Source organism: Oryza sativa, chromosome 12 (genome assembly GCF_034140825.1).
Source record: "Oryza sativa Japonica Group chromosome 12, ASM3414082v1".
In the NCBI taxonomy this organism is placed as follows: domain Eukaryota; kingdom Viridiplantae; phylum Streptophyta; class Magnoliopsida; order Poales; family Poaceae; genus Oryza; species Oryza sativa.
This window is the reverse complement of record NC_089046.1, coordinates 23,395,540-23,418,051: the sequence shown is the minus strand read 5'-3', so window position 1 is coordinate 23,418,051 and position 22,512 is coordinate 23,395,540. Positions and strand designations below refer to the sequence as shown.

At 38.9% G+C, this 22,512-nt stretch overlaps 3 protein-coding genes across 7 annotated transcripts; all 3 read left to right on the top strand.

Annotated features, from left to right (window-relative positions):
* The first annotated feature begins 3,112 nt into the window (after nt 1-3,112).
* On the top strand, nt 3,113-6,880 carry LOC4352501 (putative pentatricopeptide repeat-containing protein At3g16890, mitochondrial). 5 transcript variants are annotated; one of them, XM_015765327.3, is made up of 4 exons: nt 3,113-5,362; nt 5,503-5,619; nt 5,965-6,078; nt 6,191-6,804. In XM_015765327.3, exon 1 carries the CDS (start codon nt 3,183-3,185, stop codon nt 5,271-5,273), a length of 2,091 nt encoding a protein of 696 aa, XP_015620813.1. In that variant the 5' UTR covers nt 3,113-3,182; the 3' UTR covers nt 5,274-5,362; nt 5,503-5,619; nt 5,965-6,078; nt 6,191-6,804. The 5 variants fall into 5 exon arrangements, with proteins under 5 accessions (XP_015620813.1, XP_015620814.1, XP_015620815.1 ...); XM_015765328.3 differs by having other exon boundaries at nt 5,503-5,651; XM_015765329.3 differs by lacking the exon at nt 5,965-6,078 and having other exon boundaries at nt 6,191-6,880.
* Nucleotides 6,881-10,185: 3,305 nt separating this feature from the next.
* LOC107279685 (uncharacterized) lies at nt 10,186-13,901 on the top strand. The gene is made up of 3 exons (XM_015763804.2): nt 10,186-10,413; nt 11,232-11,448; nt 13,455-13,901. The coding sequence occupies exons 1-3, from the start codon at nt 10,253-10,255 to the stop codon at nt 13,677-13,679; spliced, it is 603 nt and encodes a 200-aa protein (XP_015619290.2). The 5' UTR covers nt 10,186-10,252; the 3' UTR covers nt 13,680-13,901.
* Nucleotides 13,902-16,621: 2,720 nt separating this feature from the next.
* LOC4352500 (uncharacterized) lies at nt 16,622-19,101 on the top strand. The gene is made up of 3 exons (XM_015762711.2): nt 16,622-16,943; nt 17,095-17,314; nt 18,675-19,101. Exons 1-3 carry the CDS (start codon nt 16,735-16,737, stop codon nt 18,888-18,890), a joined length of 645 nt encoding a protein of 214 aa, XP_015618197.1. The 5' UTR covers nt 16,622-16,734; the 3' UTR covers nt 18,891-19,101.
* Nucleotides 19,102-22,512: the final 3,411 nt, after the last annotated feature.

Sequence of the window (22,512 nt, the reverse complement as noted above, 5' to 3'; positions counted from 1 at the left end):
GTTTAAAATGAAGTGTCACAAAACTACATACTCCCTCCGTTTCAAAATGTTTGACACCGTTAACTTTTTAGTATGTGTTTGACCATTCGTCTTATTCAAAAAATTTAAGTAATTATTTATTATTTTCATATCATTTGATTTATTGTTAAATATACTTTCATGTACACATATAGTTTTACATATTTCACAAAATTTTTTGAATAAGACGAACGGTCAAACATATGCTAAAAAGTCAACGGTGTCAAACATTTTGAAACGGAGGGAATATTTAATAATAAAACTATCACAAAACTATAAATTTAAAATCAAATTTACCACAAAACTACACATTCAAGACGGAGTGTCACAAAATTATATTTTAGTACCAAAATTATCACAAAACTGTATATTTAGAAACAATTTAGTCACAAAATTACAACACTTATAGCTCCAACATAACAATGGTGCTAGGGATTTGAATTCTAAAATCTGTAGTTTTGCGACAAATTTAATATTATCACATCTGTACTTTTGTGATGCTTTAATTTGGCCTTAAATCTGTACTTTTATGATAAATTTGATGTTAAGTATGTAGTTTTGTGATACATCATTTTACATATATAGTTTTGTGATAGTTTGATCAACATTCATATAGTTTTGTCAAATTTACTCTTGTTTATAAAATTTGACATGTATTGTCACTGAAAATGGACATCACAATTATATTAAGCCTTATAGTGTTTTGTTTCATAGCACTTATAACTTATAGCATCATTCTCGTAGTGATAACGAAAAACAATATAATACTTCATACCCATCATCTCACATCAATCATATACTAGAGTTGTGATATTCCTCTACTTAGGTTTGATGCTGTGAAGCTAACTTGGTTACGATGTATGAAATGAACCTTTTCTTCATGACCTGCTTCTTGTAGTGCCCGATGAGTTATTGGATCGAATACATAGTAAAATAACTAATCACACTGAACGACACTAAATGACACTGAATGAAGTCATTCTATCTCGCTGTATGAATATCTATCTGCTCCATATCTCCTAAACCTTAAATCATATATAGTCCGTTTGTTGGAATAAACATTTTTATAACATTGGTTCACTTCAATATCTCACCCTTTTCATAGTTGGAAGAAAAGATGGCACAGAGAAACATTATTTATATCATTTTTAACAAAAAAAAATGTGTGTATATATAAGAGGAGAGAGGAGTGCAAAGCCACACTATACACTGCATGTAAACTAAATAGGCTATCTAAATATCTAATTGTCATGCCTTATGAATGTATAGATGAATTGATCCTATATGGCGTGTGATATACTGATATCACGCTAAGGCCATTCAATAGAAGTAAAATCGTGTGATGACTGATGAGTATAACTGTATTTGTCACTAAGGCATACATAAAAGACCGAATCATCCATTCCATATTACTCCCTTATATGCTTGTTAATTGGGAGGATTTTTGACCCACAACAATAAGAAAAAAAATGGAAGAATAGGAATACATGCACGCATGAGTGGATAAAAAATTTCATATGTTTTCTCTCCAAGAGGATTTTTTTTGGTTTTCCTATACATCATTCCTACAAATTAAATGTCACTTCTAGAAATTAATTCTTAAGAATCCAAAATCATCGGTTTTTCATTCAAACCGACTAAGCTCTTAGTTATGAATATAGATAAACACTTTATATTCTTATGATAGTTTTATATAATAAGACGTTTTGGGATTATCCTATATAGTTGGAATGGAGTATATCGTTCTCTAAAGTATTTCTTATAATCAATACTTCCTAAAAATACGTTTCTAGAAGTTGATTTATTATGGGATGAAGTGTGTACTCAGCTAAGTTTTTCATGGACAGTATACTCTTTGCCTAAAACAGTACTTCCTTTGTAAAAAAAAACTCAATACAACGAATCTAAAGAATATTTTATTCAAATTCGTTGTACTAGGATAGGAGGGTGGCATTCTTTCTCTTTTTAAGTTAGATTTTTTTATTATGTACTCCCTCTATTTCACAATATAAATCATTCTAGCATTTCCCACATTCATATTAATGTTAATGAATCTAGATATATATATATCAATCTAGATTCATTAACATCAATATAAATATGGGAAATGGTAGAATGACTTACATTGTGAAATGGAGAAAATACTTCATCCATATTTTAATGTATGACGCCGTTGACTTTTTAAGCAACATTTGACCATTCGTTTTATTCAAAATTTTTATGCAAATATGAAAATATTTATGTCATACTTAAAAAACATTTCATATCAATCAAGTCATAATAAAATATATTATAATTATATAAATTTTTTAAATAAGACGGATAGTCAAACGTTGGAAAAAAGTCAACGGCGTCATATATTTTAATGTAAAAAAAAAAAAACTTACTTGCTCCTCCTTGTATAGCAGGCCAAACGGGCGGCCCGGCCCAGCACGGCACGGCACGCCGACGGCACGGCCCACTAGGGCACGGCCCGTTAGGCACGGCTCCTGTAGCGGGCCGTGCCGTGCCGGCCCACGTGCCAAGGCCACGGCCCAAGCACGGCCCAAGAAGGTGCTGGGCCGTGCCGGGCCGGCACGGCTACTGTAGTGGCACGTGGGCTGGTAGCCGGCCCACTAGTACATGTGGCCCATAAAAATTGAAATTTGAAGGGAAAAAAAGAAAAAAGGCAGAAAAAACATAATATAAAGGAAAAAAATGATAAATATAGGATAAATGTGAGGAAAATTTAGGAAATATATCATAAAATATATGGTACAAATAGGATAAAATGTGGAAAAAAATAAAAAATATGAGAAATATATGGGAAAAATTAGAAAATCGTAGGAAAAATAAATGGGCCGGTGGGCCGTGCCATGCCTGGGCCGTGCCGTGCCGGCACGCTACAGTAAACGTGCCGTGCCGTGCCAGCCCACGGGCTGAGGCATCGGCCCAAACACGGCACAGGATAACGGGCCGTGCCGGCACGGCCCACAGGCTGGCGTGCCGTGCCGGGCCTGGGCCGGCTACAGTACTGCCGTGCTCGGGCCGGCCCGTCTTGGCACGGCCCATTTGGCCAGGTCTACCTCCTTGCTTCTCCTTGCTTCAGAGAGCCAGAGAGGCAGTAGTGATTAGTGAACACCCAGACCAGAAAGGCGGCGATTTTTGTTGGATGCAAACCGCAAATGAGGAGCATCCATCACCCCAATCTCCTCCTCCTCCGCCGCCGCCGCTGCCGCCGCCTCTCCGGCGCAAATCGCCGCCCCGAAACCCCACCGAGATCCAGCCTCTCCACCAAATCCGCCGCGAACCCACCGGACCCCGCCGACCCTGCCCGCGCCGCCTCGATCTTGGCCGAGGATGACTGGTTCCCCCGTCTCAACGCCGAGTTCGCCGCCGCGCTCCCCCGCCTCGGCCCCCGCTTCGTCGTCCGCGCGCTTCGTGCGGCGGCGGAGAGGGAGGGGTTGGGGGAGCCGCTGCTCTGCGTGCGGCTCTACGTGTGGGCGTCGCGGTTCGGCGCCCACTTCGCGCGCGACGGCGGCGTGCGGCGGGCGCTCGTGGGCGCGCTGTGGCGGCGCGGGCCGGTGGTGCTGTCGGGGAGGCTGGTGGCGGAGGTGAGGGGTTGCGGGTGCGAGGTGTCGGAGGAGCTGGTGTGCGCGCTGGTGGAGAGCTGGGGCAGGCTGGGGCTCGCACGCTACGCGCACGAGGTGTTCGTGCAAATGCCGCGGCTGGGTCTGAGGCCCAGCACGGCGGTGTACAACGCGCTGATCGCGGCGTCGGTGAGGGCGGGGGCCGTCGACACCGCGTACCTCAGGTTCCAGCAGATGCCCGCCGACGGGTGCCGGCCCGACCACTTCACGTACAACTCGCTCGTCCACGGCGTGTGCCGGCGCGGGATCGTCGATGAGGCGGTCCGGCTGGTGAGGCAGATGGAGGGGGAGGGGATCAGGCCGAACGTGTTCACGTACACCATGCTGGTGGACGGGTTCTGCAATGCCGGCAGGGTGGAGGAGGCGTTCCGTATGCTGGACAAGATGAAGGAGAAGGGCGTGGCGCCGAGCGAGGCCACTTACAGGACACTGGTTCATGGCGTGTTTCGCTGCTTGGAGAGAGACAAGGCATACAGGATGTTGAGTGATTGGCTAGGCCATGAGACGTCCCTTCACCCGAGCGCATGCCACACGATGCTGTATTGCCTGTCGAAGAAGGACATGGCCAAAGAGGCAGTTGAGTTTGAGAAGAGGATGAGTGCTAGGGGTTATCTCCTTGACAGCACAGCATTTGGCATTGTCATGTCTTGTGCTCTGAAATGCCTGGAGGTGAGTGATCTATGTGAGTTACTAGATTCTTTCATTAAGAATGGCGGGAATCCAGGATTTGATGTATATATTATGGTAATCAAATCCTTGCTGAACTGCAAGAATTTTTCGAAGGCAAACCACTATTTGGGGCACATGGTTTTAAAGGGACTCTTGTCTAGTGTGATGTCTTACAACATGGTGATAGATTGCTTCGTGAAGGCCGGGGCAGTTGATAAAGCAGAGGAGATTGTCAAGGAGATGCAAGACAAAGGTTTCTTGCCTAACCTTGTCACCTTTAACACACTAATAAGTGGATATTCAAAATTAGGGAATGTACATAATGCAAAGGTTGTTCTTAAGATGCTTATGGAACATGGTTTCATGCCAGATATCATTACATTTACCTCTCTTATTGATGGCCTGTGCAATACCCATCAACTGGATGATGCTTTTGTTTGCTTTGAAGAGATGGCAGAGTGGGGTGTTAGACCAAATGCTCAGACTTACAATGTATTAATGCACACACTTTGTTCAGCAGGGCATGTTAACAAGGCTATTGATCTTCTTAATAAAATGAAAATAGATGGCGTTACTCCTGATGCATATTCCTTCAATGCCCTCATCTTGAGTTTTTGCCGGATGAGGAAGGTAGATAAAGCTGAAGATATTTTCAATGACATGGTGAGATTTGGTGTGGTTCCAGACAGTTACACATACAATTCCCTGATAAAAGCTCTATGTGATGAAAGGAGAGTCAATAAGGCCAAAGAAATTCTATTTGCAAGGGAGCGCAGTGGCTGCAGCACGAGCAATAATCAATCATATTGGCCAATTGTTGCTGCACTTGCAAAAATGGGTCAATTCAGTGAGGCAGGAGAGTTAATGGATAAATACCTCAGTAGAAATGCTCAGTCGAGTTGTGGCTCTAATCAGAGCATAGAGTCTGAAGTTGCTGTTCAAGTTGTCAATGCGTGAAGTGTGATCTATTGACTGCATGCTAATTTACACATGAATGATGCCCTATCCTCAGTGAAAGGTGCAAAACAGCCTCATCTTTGCTTAAGGTACATTAGATCAACACCTCAATAATTGCTTCACATAATCTGTTGTCGCAATATTTTCTCAACACTCTGTTTCTTATTTCAATCGCACCTAATCGTGGTAACAAAAGCTTATGTTTCTCTATGTTGAATATTGTTTCCAGATGAAGGATTTGTACCTTCCAACGCCATAGAGATATTAAGCTCTATGGCATCGATGGAATTTCAAAAATTATATGGATTTAAGCTTTCTACTCAGGAAACAATTGCAGAACAAATCGGTGCATTCCTTTTAACACTTTCACATGTTCTGGTAACTTTGGTGCATCATAGGCTTCATAAAAAGTTCACTATTTTTGATCTTGTGAATACTGCTAAAGACAAGACATAAGCTAAGAAAAACTTAACTGCATTTGTAATTTTCCTTGTATTTGATTAGCTGTGAAGCATCATCATACAAATTGAAAGCGAAAACATTCAAAAAGATTTTGGTTTAAAATAATTGTGAACAGAAAATAGTCACTGGAAAAAATCAGTGTATCACGATCAGTAGTCTACCAACATGCCCCCACTAAAGATGTAACACCAACTAAGCATTCCAATGAACTTTGAGAACTTGCTCACAGAATTTGGCTGGGAAGGAAACAATGATGCTTTTATACTCACATGGACTGGAAAAGCAGCAGGGATTTCAGCTTGATATTGCTCTTTTGTACATTCTGACATTGTAGGTTCGATAGGTACAGTGGTCCTCCAGTCCTGATTTGTTGTTGCATTCATTAGTCCTGTATTGTTCTCAACTTCCTGAACCATTTGTTTTGGTTTACTAATTGGTTTTTATTGTTTTTACAGGGCAGTTGGCTTATGAACGGTATACGTGCAATGCTTTTCTCTTGGGAAACAAATACCATACAGAAACAAAAAGCTGAGTGGTTCCTCCCTTGCTGAGGACCAGTGGTTCTTGGCTGTTTCAAAGCTCACTGTCAAGTTAGAGATTATCAGTGCTCTAATCCCTTCACACTAGTTCCAAAGTCCAAACCTAAAGGAATTTCCTTTCATGTTAATGATCACATGAAGTAAAGAGCTGCCTCCTCCTGATATTGAGTTCTCTATTATAAATTTTAGATTTCTGTGTTCTGGAGGTGAAGAACACTGATCCACACATGCGCGTACATTTGTTGCTGCTGTTTATATGTAAACATCTAGCAACATTATCGGTGGAGTGATTATTTCGCATCATGGTGATGTGGCTAACCGGCTACAGTGTTGTAGATTTGAGATATGCTAAAAGTTACTTGTGCCAACTGCCAAGAACAAAGTGACATCTGGAGAGAGAGAGAGAGAAATATTTGCCAGCTATATATTTTTTGAATTGAGATTGAAAGAACAGTGACAATTAGAGCTGCATATCGTCAGCTTGTTGAATGTTTTTTTTTTAACTTGTTGAATGTATGTTTAATTTGCCATATCCTGTTAGTTATGCACCGTCCATGTATGGGTACCAAACCAATTGAAGGTCACGTGAGATCTCGTCTTTGTTAAGGTACATTAGATCAACACAGTATCTGCACATAATCGTTTTAGACTTTTGGTGATACTTTCTCAATTTATTTTTCTTATTTCAGTTGCATATAATCGTGGTAACAAAAGCTTATGTTTCTCTATGTTGAATATTGTTTCCAGATGAAGTATTTTTACCTTGCCGACGCCTACGAGATATTAAAACTCAGTATCATGGATTGAATTTCAAAATGATATGGATTAGCTTTCCCCTCTGCAAATCAATTGGTAAATTCCTTTGAACACTTTCACATGTTCTGGTAATTTTGCGTGAATCACAGACTTAGTAAAAAGGTCACTGTTTTGATGTTGTGAATACCGGCAAAGACAAGCCATAAGCTAAGAAAAAGTTGAGTGTATTTTTTGTTTTGCGTGTTAGCTGTGAAGTATGACTGTACAAATTGAAAACGAAAACACTAAAACACAGAAGTTTGTGTTGTTCTCAACTTTCTGGACCTCTAATAATTGATGATGGGGCTACAGCGTTGTAGATTTGAGAGGTGCTGAAAATTCATGTTTGGCATAATATATACAATGCAAAATTTGCCCTGGGACACCAAAAAATTGTGTAGTTGGCCGTGAGACACCGTAAAATCGTGTCATTGCTGATGGACACCACAAAATTCATGTAATTTGCTGTAAGACACCTGAGATAATATTGTATCATTTCTGATAAAAAAGATGAGAGAGAAATTTCAAAAAGACAAAATTGCCCTCAGCGCCTCTCGCCATTTGCCACCGTCGAAGCCGCTGCCGCCGCGCTCGCCGACTGTCATCGACGCCGCCACTGCCTGGCCGCAGCCACCTCCGTCACCATTGCCGCCATCGAAGCCGCTGTCGCCGGGCTCATCAACCGTATGCCACGCGGTGCGGGAGCGGTGGGGAGGAGGGCGTGGCTGTGGCGGGTCCTCCTCGCTCGGAGGCAAGCGGACGCGGTAGTAGCCCGGGATAGCGGCGGTGGAGGAGGATGCACGAAGGCGAGGGATGCGTCGGAGGTGGAGAACAAGGTGGGTCGGTCCAGGAGCGACGACCTCGACGTCATCTCTTGCGGCGACATGGGCGGCGGCGTGGGCGACGATAATGACAAGGACGCCAAGCACTTGAACCCACGCAAGCGCCAATCAGCATTCGATCTCACGCGCTGCTGCGCCCTGCTGTGCTGCCTTCGTGCGAGAAAGAAGTAGAGAGAGGGTGTGTCAATGAGAGAAAAAGGACAAGAAAATAGAGAGGGAAGAAGAGAAGGGGCAAAACTGTCATTTTATATGATTTATCTCTTATCAATTCAGTGGATATTATATTTTAATGCGTCCAGTGTTCTGCAGCAAATTACCACACTTTTAGAGCCCTCGGGTAAATTCACGTCTTTCGGGTGTCTCACAGCTAATTACACAATTTTTCAGTGTCTGAAGTCAAATTTTGCCTATATACAACGAACACTCGGAACTATACTGGAAAAAACCGGAAATAGCGACCCTCATGGCTTGGTTCCCTCGTAAGACCTTTCATTCAGACAAACTGTTTTGGACCGGATAAACCCTACTTCCTAGGCGCACTGTATATATGTATATATACACCGAAAACTAGCTATAGCCTCCGATTGCATAATCACAAATTGCTCCTTACTCGCTCCCTTGGGGTGACAGCGTAACTTAAGGTGGTGTTTGGATATAGGGACTTAACTTTAGTCTCTATATTTAGACACTAATTATATAAATAAAAGCTAATTCGCGACATAAATTTTTTAAGCCTAATTAATCCATAATTAGAGAATGTTTACTGTAGCATCACATAGGCTAATCATATATTAATTAGGCTCAATAGATTCGTCTCGCGAATTAGTCCAAGATTATGGATAGGTTTTATTAATAGTCTATTTTTAATATTTATAATTAGTATCCAAACATCTGATGTGATAGAGACTTAAAAGTTTTTAGCCCCATATTAGCTCTACTGTTGGCTTGTTGCGTGCCTCCCAGACTTTCTTTTGCCTCTTGTACCTGCATGGAGCCGACAACAAAGAAAAAAAATGGCACCCTAGGGATGGGGAGGAGGACTAGAATTTTTATTTATTCTAGAACAGGGACGGCTACTACCCAAATCCCCAATTCAATGGGTGCAGCCCCATTACATCAGTAAGGCTCCCATCGGTTGCCTATTTTGCCTAATGGCTTATTAGAAAATAAAAATTAATTTATAAGTAAAACTTTTATAGATTTGTTCGTAGCGACTTAAAAGCCAACACTAACAAAAATTATGTTAAAAGCATCTCAAAATCAACTTCAAAATCAAGTTCAAAAATTCAAATTTTGGCTTATTCTTTGGCTGTTTAGGCCAAACGATGGGGCTCTAATTTTCCTAGTAAATGACTATGTTAGTTATGACTAGGTAATTTTATATTTACTTTTGATCAATTAGGTTGGTGACATACTATGCTCAAGGTCTGTTAAACAGAGTATATGGAATTGGGAAACTATTTTGATCTTGAGGAGATGTTCCCTCGTTTGCTTAAAAATGATTATGAAAAAATTTGACAACACTTATACAACATATTTATACAACTCCACGAATCTTAGCTCCAAACTTAATTTTTGGAACTTAATTTTTGTGGAACGATAGACATCACTTTTTTTTGGAACTTAATTTTTTTCCTCGGGGAATATATATGATCAGCTAGTTAAATTTATTTTTAAAAACTATTTACTGTATGTTTAATTCGTCCATTCCTATTAGTTATAGACCACCAACTAGTCACATTCATATCATCGCTGTCTCAACTGAAGATGTTAGTTATCTGTAGTGTGTGCGTGACGTGCGTGTAATTAAAAACTATTATTGCTGATTGCCTGTAGCTATTTGTATAACATATTTTCTAGAAAAAAACATATTCTCCCTCCATCTCATTTTAAACGTAGTCATGATTTTTCGTATCCAACTTTGATCGTCCGTCTTATTTGAAATGTTTTTATGATTAGTATTTTTATTGTTATTAGATAATAAAACATGAATAATACTTTATGTGTGACTTATGTTTTTAATTTTTGTCAACTTTTTTAAATAAAACGAACTGTTAAAATTGTACACGAAAACTTATGGCTGTACTTAAAAAATAGGACGGAAGGAGTATCTTCTAAAAACTCATAATCTTGTGCTAACTCATAATCTTGTGTTTATAATAATGGCATTAATTTGCACTATAGTCGCAAAAATTGGTCTTTTAATTTTTACTTCATTCAACCAAAGAACGGGGCCTATAAAAACATATCTGTAAGCCTCCCGAGTTTGCCTCTCCTATCTGTAAGCCGATCAACCAGCTCGGTGCCTATTATTTACGTGCATTCAGTACGGTGGTCGGAAATGCTGCTGCTGCTGCTCGCCGTCTTCTTCCTCCTCGCCGGCGGCGCTGGTCTCGGCATGACGGCGGCGGCGGCGGCGAAGGCGGTGCACCTCCTCTGCTTCGCCACCTCCTGGGGCGTCACCGTCTGGGCCATCCTCGTCGGCGGCGTCATCATGTTCCTGTACTACACATTTTCTCCCTGCAGCTTCAATGTATTTCCTCCGTCTTATAATTTAAATTTTTTTAAAGAGATATATAGAAACCACGAATACTAGAGAATGAACTAATATCAAATAGAAAGGATTGAGACCTCAAACTCAGACTAGCCGGTTAGTCAACCATCTTGTGGAACTGGCGAAAACCGCTGGGCGTTTCTTATTTTGGAGAGATTTGTATATTCTGTTTAATTTCCAGATTCGTAGTATTAAATGTATTATATCCTTCGAAAATTTTATATATTACTATAAAAAATACCCGTGCGTAGCAACGGATGAAGCCTAATTTAATCTTATTATTGTTATATGGTTTAGTTAAGATGAAAATTCACTGTGTGAGTTCGCTTACATATATATATTTTTAGAAAGTCATGAGCTGCAAATAGGATCCGATCGTCTTAAGTTAGCATGCGAGTTTTATCAAACAGATTTCTTATATGATTCCTTCTGTACTATCAAAAGTGAACGATCTTAAAAAAAGTGAACGATCTTAAAAACCACAATATGGATATGGATTTCCAAAAGCAAACGAACTTAAAACCGACTAATACACAGATGGCGTACCAAAATACTAGTAAAAACATCTTTAATTTTTATAATAGTAGAGATAGAGATGAGACAGAGAGAATAACTAATTAGGGGGGAGATTAACGCTGCTTTATTAGTTTAATTAATCGTCGTCTTTCACGTGGATTGATTAATTAATCAGTAAGAGAGATTAACCCTGCTTTATTAGTTTAATTAATCATTGTGCTCACGTGGATTAATTAATTGATTGATTAAGGAACTTGCCGAGGCACGCGATGGGCAGGCTGCGGGGGAAGGTGTTCCCGGCGTGCTTCGCGCTCAACGCGGCGTGCACGGCGGCCTCCGCGGCGGCGTTCGCGTGGCTCCACCGCCCGCCGTGGCCGCCGGCCGAGCGCCGGCAGCTCGCGGTCCTCCTCGTCGCCGCTGGGTACGACCTCGCCAACCTGCTTATCTTCACCCCTAGGACACTCGAGGTACATTCTTTTCAGATCGAAGACATAAATTTTGGAGCCAAGTACATATGCGATATGCGGTACTTAAATTTATATGGGTATATAATCTAGGTTTATAAACTTCTATAATAAAATATTTTGGGTTTTCGTACTTGTCTTTAGTGTCTTTGGGTTTCTAATAACCCGCTCCATACGCTAATGTGGAAAAGCTACGGTGATGCATAAGTGTTAGTTGAACCCATATATTACTCATATATATAAATAAAATTAAAAACCATATTTTATCCTCTTATAAAGAGAGGAAAAAATAAAATTTTAAAAAATAATTCTAAGATAAAGAAGAGAAAATATGTTTTTATTTTATTCTATGTGACTCACATGTGGTCCGACTAACACGTAGGCGACACCATGGCATGTCACATCATCGCATGGAACGGGTTGGAACCCATTTAGATATGACAGCCAACAAAAGTTTGGAGACGCAAATGTATTTTTAGGGTCTATGGATCTAGATGACACACTCGTACAAGTTTAAGGACCGCTCATGCACTTCACTCTAAGTTTTACAAAAGTTTTTATTAGCATGTTTCGTACGAAAACTTTCTATATAGAAATTTTTTAAAATAAAAAATTTAATAAAATTATTTTCAAGTTTTAATAATTAAATTAATCAGGCACTAATTTTTTTTCATGTCTAACCTTAATCACATCCTATGTGGTTTCGAACGGGGCCATAAATATTATAATTGAATTATAAATAATAATCAATCGACAGTGACTCAGTGAGCATTGACCACGCGTTAAATATTACAGACCTGTAGGTTCTAGAAACATTTTCGCAAAGCTAAAAGGGCGCACGCAGCATGCCAGTTTTAAACAATAACACCACGGTTAACATACAGTCTTTAATTAGTACTCCCTCCTAGAATATAACAATTTTAAGCTCTGACACGGTTTTCGAGATACTACTTTGATCAACAATATCTATAAAAATAAAATGTTTTGAATAAAAAAAAGTTGTATATTATAATAGTTTGTTTAATGACAAATCTAGTAACATCAATTTACATTATTGATCTTTTTTATTTTTTTTATTAATAGTAAAAGTTAAAAATATTTGACTTGTCACTGTGCTAAAATACTTATATTTTGGGACGGATGGAGTACTTATTACTTCCTCCATATTCATATTCGGTGTATGTTTTGCAAAAAAAAAAAATTCTATACAAAAGTTACTTTAAAAATCATATTAATCTATTTTTCAAAAAAAATTAGTAAATACTTAATTAATCATAAGAAAATATGTCACTCTGTTTTGCATGCGCGGGAGGTGAGTTCCCAACCTCACCTGCTGAACACAGGTGTATTTGAAAGGGCTGGTTCCCAGCTCCCTCCGACTCGTTATCCGCACGCAAGCTTCCCAAACTGCTAAACGATGCGTTTTTTTTAAAAAAAAAATCTATACGAAAGTTGTTTAAAAAAATCATATTATTCCATTTTTAAAAAAAAATTAGCTAATACACGCGCTAATAGATCGCTCCGTTTTCCGTGCGTACTGTGCTGGTTGGGAACCAGCTCCAACGAACACACCCTGCTCTACAACCGATAAGCGGTTAGAAAATTGACATAGCAACCAAAACTATTCTATGAGTAAAAACTTTATATTTATTTTCTTATAACAAAATTTAAAATCTAAAGCTGAAAAAAAATAAGTGATAAAAAATCCCCTCAAAATCAACTCTTACATTTCAAATTTTAAATTTTGATTACAGTTGATATATATAAACCAACGAGCAAACAATGGAGGTGTACAAATTAATGGCTAGTCAATAAACTGTTTGGGAGATTTATTTACCATGTAGTAATTATTAATTCCTCCATCCACAAATACAGTATCAATTAATTCCTTCTGCAAATATAAAGATTTCTGTATCGTCAATATATCACCAACCAGAAATCCCTTGTACTTATATATCAAAATGCATGGCGAAATTAAATAATTGTTCATGTGATCTTTCGATGATCAGGCGATGCGTGAAAGGCACAAAGTGGAGAGAAGCCTCGGCATCGGCGGCGACGGCTCGTTCGTCGGCTGGCGGCAGAATGCTCGGGCAGCAAGGAGCAGCAGCACCCTCGCCGCCGAGAATGCGAGGTTCTGGGTGGCGCACAGCTTCTCGGCGGTGGCCCTCGTCATCTCGGCGGCTGGGCTCTTCTCGCATTTCTGCTACCTCTCCGGGAAGATAGTGATATGAAAAAAGAATTTCTAAAAACTGCATTTGTATAAAGAAATATGTAATTTCATGCTCCTCTGTTTCAGGTTGGTTATAAGACGTTTTGACTTTGGTCAAAGTCAAATTGTTTTAAGTTTGACTAAGTTTATAGACAAATATAGTAATATTTATAATACTAAATTAGTTTCATCAAATCAATAATTGAATATATTTTCATAATAAATTTGTCTTGGGTTGAAAATATTACTACTTTTTTCTACGAAGTTGATCAAACTTAAAGTAGTTTGACTTTGACCAAATTCAAAACGTCTTATAATCTGAAATGGAGGGAGTACATAAGTTAACTATTTAAAAGTTATAAACTAAATTATACTGTAGTTATTATTTAGTATATTATATTTACATTATAGTTACATTCGCAAGTTTTTTAACTGCCAGTATATTTACCGATGTATACTTTTTTAACTAAGTTTGCTCTCTCTAGTCGAAAGATATTTGACACTTTTAACAAGATTCGGTCCAAGGGAATTTTCAGTCAATTTCGTATGCTAAAGTAATTTTTCAATAATTGTAGTACTTTTAAAGGAAAAATTGCGCATATCATTTTTAAAAAACTAGTCATTTGAAAGGCTATTGATTGTGAAATATTTAAAAGTTTGACCAAATCTTGTCATAACTAAACATCAACTATTTATATGTGATAAGGGAGCTCAGAATTTTAGATAGAGGTTCTATCCACCCGCAACAAAGTGAAAATTCTCTAGAACTGTTGCAAGTATACATTGATGATTCAACTTTTACATGAGTATGACAAAGATCCATGAAACAGGGTTTTATATATTATGTATTTTTATCAATGATAGCCTCTGGGATTCGGAGTCAAATACAATTGAGAATCTATTCCCTTGTTAAAATATGTTGTTTTGGACATCTACATATGGTATCATGGTTTTTTTTTTAACACAACATTTACCACTAATATTAATTTTATCTTAGTGTACAACTCAAATAAGTATCTTCATCATCAAAAACATTAGTAATTGTCTTATATTCCGTATAATCCACTAAGTTATACGTCTAACGTACTACTGAAAAAACGGTTTTCCAACGGTCAAATATCGTTTTTCCAAACGGCCAACCGCTCCGGCATAAGAAAAAAAAAAGAATTTGTCCTGATATAAACTAAACGCTACGTACTGCAGACACTCACAACTCACGCGCACTCACCCCTATGAACATCTTTAAAGACTGGGCCGGTAAATCCTGGAGAGATTGACGCAACTCACGCACACTCACCCCTATGAGCATCTTTGAAGACTGGGCCGACAAATTATGGAGAGATTGACGAAGTCACTACAGGAAGACTGGGCCGGCAAATCCTGGAGAGATTGACGAAGCTACAGGTGCATCGCTGTCGACGGGTACGTCGCCTACAACTAAAAGCACAACGCCGGCAAATCCTGGAGAGATTGACGAAGTCACTACTCCTGGAGAGATTGACAAAGCTACAGGTGCATCGCTGTCAACGGGTACGTCGCCTACAATTAAAAGCACAACGCCGGCAAATCCTGGAGAGATTGACGAAGTCACTACAGGAAGACTGGGCCGGCAAATTCTGGAGAGATTGACGAAGCTACAAGTGCATCGCTGTCGACGGGTACGTTGCCTACAACTAAAAGCACAACGCCGTTAAATCCTGAAAAATTCACTCCTATGAGGAGTCGAACCCAGGACCTCATGTGCTACTGATGCTCTTGTAACCACTAGGCTACAGGCCCTTTCGCAGGCCTTGTTTATGTTTAGTGCCCAAAATAAAAACTATTCATCCATCACATCGAATGTTTGAACACATGCATGTACTATTAAATGTGGAAAAAAACCAATTATACAGTTTGTGTGTAAATTGCGAAACAAATCTTTTAAGCTTAATTGCGTCATGATTTGATAATGTGGTGCTAAGTAAACATTTGCTAATGACGGATTAATTAGGCTTAATAAATTCGTCTCGCAGTTTTCTGGTGGAATCTGTAATTTATTTTGTTATTAAACTTTAAATGTTTCAAATGTGTGTCCGTATATCCAATACGACAATCAAACCTAAAAATTTTTCCCACCTAAACCAGGCACGTCCATCAATTAGCCTCTGTAGTTTCACATTCACAGCGATTTGAAGAGTAGGAATAAGGCCTCGTTCGGAATTGTGTTTGGACTGAAATTTTTGGAGCAAACGAAACGAGAAAAAACCATTAGTGTATAATTAACCGATTATTACTTATTATATAAATTAAAAAATAAAGAGACTTTAATAAAAAAAAGTTTTTTACAAAATAACCCGTTTAGTGGTTAAAAAACATGCTCATCGAGGACGGGGAAAGTAACCATTTGATATTGCCATAAAGAACCAACAACAGTCTAATTTGGCAGTCTCAAGAAATCAAACCACGATTTTTTGACTTCTCTACTCAGTAAACAAGTCATGCGGTATATTGCCTGGAATTTAGTTCATCTTTAGTTGGGGAAAATTTTTAGGTTTTGTTACCACATCGGATATATGAACATATATTTAAAGTATTAAACATTGTATAATAACAAAACAAATTATAGATTCCACCAAAAAACTGCGAGACGAATTTATTAAGACAAATTAATTTATCATTAGCAAATATTTACTATAGCACCATATTGTTAAATCATAGCGCAATTAGGCTTAAAAGATTCGTCTCACAATTTACACGAAAACTATGTAATTGGTTTTTTTTCCACATTTAATACTCCATACATGTACCATAACACTCGATGCAAGTTTCTTTTTTTAAACTGAATGGGGCCTCAATAACAAAGTCATGTAGTATATTGCCTGGAATTTATTTCCAAATTCGGTTTAAATTTACGAATATACCCTTGTTACTTCTAGAAGGGCCAAATTTCCCCTAAAAAACCCACCTTTTCCATCCCTTCTCTCCAACTACCTCCTTCCCTCCTCCATCTCGACACCTCCTCCTCGTCTCCGGCCGCCGCTTCCCCCTCGCCGCCGGCGCCTCCTCGAGACCGTCGAGATCGAGATAGAGAGAGAGTGATGGGGTGGGCGACGCGGTTCCTGGCGGCGGTCTGCTTCTTCGCGGCGGGCGTCGTCTTCGCCCCCGACGTCCTCCTCGGCGCCCGCTCCGGCTCCGGCTCCGGCGGCGGCGCCGCCGCGGCCGCCAAGGTGGCCCACCTCCTCTGCTTCGCCACCTCATGGGGCGCCGCCCTCTGGGCCACCTTCATCGGCGGCATCATCATGTTCAAGTAATCCCACCACTCCCAAAAACCTTGGGGAGTTCTTGATTTTTTTCCCCCAATTCCAAGAACCCAGATTGCTTCAAATCTGAGATTACTTCAAATCTGATCCGAGAGTTGGATTCGATTGGATGAATGGTTGTTTGTTTGTGTTGGAAAGGAATCTGCCGAGGCACCAGTTCGGGAACCTGCAGGGGAAGTTGTTCCCGGCCTACTTCATGCTCATCTCCGCCTGCGCCGCCGTCTCCGTCGCCGCCTTCGCCTACCTCCACCCGTGGAAGACGGCGTCCACCGTCGAGCGCTACCAGCTCGGCTTCCTCCTCGCCGCCCTTGGCTTCGACCTCTCCAACCTGCTCGTGTTCACCCCCATGACCATCGAGGTCAGCTATTACTTAATTTGTACAAGATTACTACAAGCTGTCAGTTTAGGGTTGGTGATGGCAAATTAGCAATAGTAGATGATTTATTCTTCATATATATCATCCTAATCAGCATAAATAATACTTCACCTGTTATGGAAGTTTGTTAGAAAATGGCGAGACATGACGCAACAATACATAATCAACTCTACTGGTAGTTAACAAGCGTTTCTTGCATTGCTTGATTGTTGATTGGCTAATACTAGTAACTTTTAGTTGCGGGATAGTGATAGTTTTGGGTTGCAGGCTTCTTTTCCTATAGTGGATTCCAGAGTTGAGAGGTTGATATTTGTGCTACTCTAACTTGAATCTAATTTTGGATGCTCTTGATTATGTGGGTAGGGATGTTGCTAATTAGAGAACAGCATCAGCATTACCTTTAATTATTTTGATTGCTTATGTAATTGCTTTACCAAATTGAGACCTCCTATAGCTGCATTATAGTGCTCATTGCTATAACCTATAATGCCAAGTTTTTAAAGGCAACTATGCTTCAGTGTGGTGTTGTTTACCATGACATAACTCTTCCATTAAAATGTTTAATATCTTCTTGAAGATTTTTCTTCATTAAATGGCATATGAAGTGTGCAATTTTAGTACTTTGTTATGGATGTATGAATGTTGATCGACGTTAGACTCCTTCATCCCTGTTAGATCTCATGTGTTACTTTAGGTTATTGGTCAGAATAAGCACATATGTGATGCCATAGTGTTGGTGATTACATGATGGTCATCATGGATGTAGAAGATTGTATCAGATAGTAGTAGGTTATCTTTGTTGTTCCTAAGCAACATAAATTATACTTTGCATATTAACTTGTTGATGCAACTATATATAGTCACTTGTACTTATAATCTATATGTTAAATTCACAAGCATCCTTATTTTGGTTGATTACTAGTAAGCTATCTCACTGCTGATATTCTTAATTTAGTTCATAATTTGTGCTATTTTCTGCTTCCTTTCAAGTACTGAAACTCCTAATCCTTTGAAGTGCCTCTATCCAGTCATTTTTTTGTGTAAAGTGATGTGCAGTTGAGTAGTTGACAGTGATACGTTGCCATATCCCCTATTTGTTTTATATTCAATGATATTTAACTACCCATACTCTAGCAAAACATGTTTATGATTCTCTTATAAAGTGCAGCAACACTAATGCTTTTCTTTAATAGAATATTTAGTTGTATATGATATGTCAATCATTTGCCTTTTTGTATGAACCAAGACCTATGGTAACCATGCCTAAACAAATTAGAAGATCCCCTTCCTTTCTCTTCATCTCCTAGTGCGACGATAATATTTGGTTGTTTGATCCTCGCAGATGATGAAGAAGAGGCACAAGATTGAGAGGGACCTGAGCATTGGTGAGGAGGTTGGGTGGTCGAAGAATGTTCAGGTGGCAAAAAACAACCCTACCCTTGCCGCAATCAACAAGAAGTTTGGGATGATCCACGGGCTCTCGTCTTTGGCCAACATCATGTCATTCGGCAGCCTAGCCATGCATTCCTGGTACCTTGCTAGCAAGCTTGAGATGTGAAGTGAACAAACACCCTTGACCAACATTCAGTTGAATCAGATCTGATTGCATCACAATATTAATGTGGCAAAGCCTCATTTGGAGAGCTTGCAAATATATTTACGTGTACAATGATTCGACTCGAGATTAGTTGTACTTAAAATAATGTACAGAATCCACGCATTTCTCGCCAGTTTATTATAAGTTCATGAACCAAAACTATTCAACCCTATTCTCTTGTCTCTGTTTGATATTTTGTTTTCTGTGTGGATATTCTTGCTTTCCTGTTTCTATTTACAATGTGGATTATATCCTATTAATTTAGCAAATATACAGATGCTGATGACAGGTTAACAAAATATCTAGATTATAAGGAAGGATTAAGGGGTATGTGAAATTTTGATCTCTGCTATTTAGGAAGCTGACACAATGCCACAAATTAGAGAGGCAGCGCAATTTATCTGCTTGAGTGTGATTCTTGACATGTTAACCTTTTCATTTGACATGTTCTATAAATGACAAAAGAAACTCGTCGAAATAACATAAACCTTACATTTGGACAAGTTTGTATTTTTCATAAAGTAGTGCGTGGTAATTTTAGGAGTTATATGCTTGTCATTTTTTTCCTGTGACATTACTGGCAGATAACATACTATCCTCATCCAAAAAGACTTTATCTTTTTACATGGATCTCTTGTCCATCGATATTCATGTTGAAAAGTTAAGTCTTTTTGAAACGGAGGTAGAATCCTTCAAGGAGGTAGTATCCTTCAAGTTTGGATATAAATAAAGCTAAGGAATGTGGGGAAGTGCTTGCCATTGCTCCCTTTGTCTCTTCATTCATCTAAAACATTACAAGGCTCTATCTGACTCTGGCACACACTCCACGCACCCCCGAAAGTAAGGTTTAAACTTAATTCACTAATAAAAATTAAGAATATGTCTAGAACGACTGAAAAGGTCAGTGGAGGAAGATGAGAAGTTGATCTGCTTCATTAATGCATCAATCCCTCAAAGATTACCTGAAATGGTCAGGTAATTGTTCTTATCATGGTTTATCATGGTTAACTAGTTGATGCCCCGCGCATTGTTGCGGGCATAAAAGAGTAGTTCTCGGTACGTAATATTTGTGCAAACAATATAATTAAAGTTGCTTATAATCTGCTTAGAATATATCTTAAAATAATTATGGTCACAAAAATATATGATTGTATATATGAAATATTCAGCTGATGGCCAAAACCTCCAATTGGAAGGACAAAACCGTCAATGTTTCAAATAAAAGAAACAAATTTCTACATAGATATTAACAAAATAAAGGCATCATTTACTAAAAATCATAAACTTGTAAAAATTGCAAACCAAATTTAATGAAACAAAGGCTGTTATAATTAAATTGGATCAAGCATCATAGTAAAAAACTAAAAATATGTTTGGACCTTGTCTTTACAGATGTAATTAGACAAATTTCAGTACCCTGTTTTAGAAGGTTTTCAGCTCATATCCTACAGAGAAGTTACCTAATCTCAATGATCAGGATCATATAGCTGAAAACTCATCACATAATTTCATTGCAGAAGAAACTACCAAGTTTCAAGTTTCATGGAGGTTAATAAAAGTTCTCAAATAGAATTGCTAATTAAATATGGAGTGTGTTTTTTTTCAGAGAGCATAAATGTCGGAGAGAAACATAGCCACCTAACTAAAACTTGGCCAAGGAACACATATATTTTGGATCCATAGATATCCTTCACCTGAAAAACTTGGCTGAACTCTAAAGTAAATTAATGATGCATGTACAGAGTACAGAATAATAGACTAAAGGTTGCAAAAGAGTCAAGGTTTTAGGGTAGGGATCAATTAACGTGTAAACTGTAGGAAACATGGATCGTCAAGGAAACTCACCATGGCTTATGCAAGCAACCATTTTCATGAGCGGAATCGATCGCTGCTTAATTACCACTGCAACTACTGGAAGTGCACTTCATAAGTGAGCTGTGGTAGGGCAATGTAGGAGATAATCAACGGTAAAAACATCGCAAAAATGTAAAAATCACTTTGTAAAGCATGGAACAAATATTTCTTGGTGCCCAAACACTGCATCTTATTTAATCAATCAGATAGGACAGTAATATATGTGAGCAGGTTGTACGAAAGGATTAATTATACAACAAAAAAAAAACGAATCTCATAAGTAGCCTGAAACAAAGTAGCAGCAAAGATGATCAGCTACATGAGACATGAGTATCAGAAGGGCAAGTACCTGTTCTTGGGCGTTGGGGCAGCCGCACAGGTCGCACTGAACTGGTGACCCATGGTGAGTGCGTCATTATCAACGATGAAGATATACCGGGATTGATGAATAAAAACATGCGTTAGGTGAAGGAATTAAAATGCATTAAACACGGCCATCGGTTGCCATTTTATTGCGACAGTTTCACTACCGGAGAGGAATCGAACGGTGACACAAAGGCTGGCCTGAATCAATCCGACCGTCTATTTCATAGGATGACGTGGCTTCACCAAATCTCAGCTTTATAGCAGTAAATAACTCTAAGTGGGTACCAACTATATAGAAAAGAAGGATAGGGGAATTGTTGGTTCATTTGGAATTCTTTTTTGCTTGTGAATTTCGCTTATTCTATTCTCCATTCCTTGTTCTGTGTTAATTCGGAATGCAGGGGATATTGAGGTTTGCAAAGAGCTGCAATTCTATGTAGAATGACTAACCGAGGGATGGCATTAAGAGATGAAACTTCACCAAGGAGGTTTTCAAACAGGTACATTGTTCGGTAGTATTCTTTATGCAATACAAGAATCTTATCGCTATAGATGAACATGCTTGTTTGTTTTATTTTATATAAGATTGTGCATTCTTGTTTGTAAGGATTAATACTGGTGACATGTTTTTTTTATGTTCTATTAACTGGTAGAAACTATGAAAAAGGAGAACTGAGCATAGCTCAGTTGGTGTGGTGTGAGGGTGTTCGCCCAACTCACCTGGGTTCAAATCTCAAAATTAGTACTAAAGGATAGTCGGCTTCTCACAATTCCTCTTTTCTAAAAACTAGAAGAAAGTCCATGTGACAATAACATACCCCACTAACAAATTATAAATTTGACCAACCACCATGATCGACTGGTTGTGTGACAATATACACACACTCCGCGACTACGGTTACGTGACAATGTATATCCTACTAACACACTATAAATTCTCGACTCTTTATGTCACACGCATTCTCTATCGCACGCATTCTCTTAAGCAAGTATTGAATATACTCCCTCCGTTCAACTTTATGAGGCATATTTGATTTCGGAAATATAAGCGACGTCTTAGGAAACTGAACAGATGCTCTTGTGTGCTATGATAAATGATCCACACTACCTCATAAGTCGATGAGTTGTGATTCTTTACATTATTACATGTATTACTCCTTTCCCTTGTACATGCATTACTTCTACAGCATTTCCAAGAACTCAATAACACATTTGTTTTCAGCTAATTGACAGAATGACATGTTACTAAAAGCCTGAAGTAGTGTACTCACCTGGCTGTGTAGAATCATGGTCCATTTAGAGGTTGTCCTAAGCTTATTGGATTTTCTTTCTTAAATTTTATTGTGCAAAGCATTGATATGCA

What these genes read in the sequence shown, in the direction of transcription:
- LOC4352501 (XM_015765329.3), top strand. Translation starts at nt 3,183, where the DNA reads ATGAGGAGCATCCATCACCCCAATCTCCTCCTCCTCCGCCGCCGCCGC.
- LOC4352500 (XM_015762711.2), top strand. Translation starts at nt 16,735, where the DNA reads ATGGGGTGGGCGACGCGGTTCCTGGCGGCGGTCTGCTTCTTCGCGGCG. An exon ending in GGCGGCATCATCATGTTCAA is followed by an intron (nt 16,944 to 17,094) that starts GTAATCCCACCA and finishes TGTGTTGGAAAG; the next exon opens with GAATCTGCCGAGGCACCAGT. An exon ending in TCACCCCCATGACCATCGAG is followed by an intron (nt 17,315 to 18,674) that starts GTCAGCTATTAC and finishes TGATCCTCGCAG; the next exon opens with ATGATGAAGAAGAGGCACAA.
- LOC107279685 (XM_015763804.2), top strand. Translation starts at nt 10,253, where the DNA reads ATGCTGCTGCTGCTGCTCGCCGTCTTCTTCCTCCTCGCCGGCGGCGCT. An exon ending in GGCGGCGTCATCATGTTCCT is followed by an intron (nt 10,414 to 11,231) that starts GTACTACACATT and finishes TGATTGATTAAG; the next exon opens with GAACTTGCCGAGGCACGCGA. An exon ending in TCACCCCTAGGACACTCGAG is followed by an intron (nt 11,449 to 13,454) that starts GTACATTCTTTT and finishes TTCGATGATCAG; the next exon opens with GCGATGCGTGAAAGGCACAA.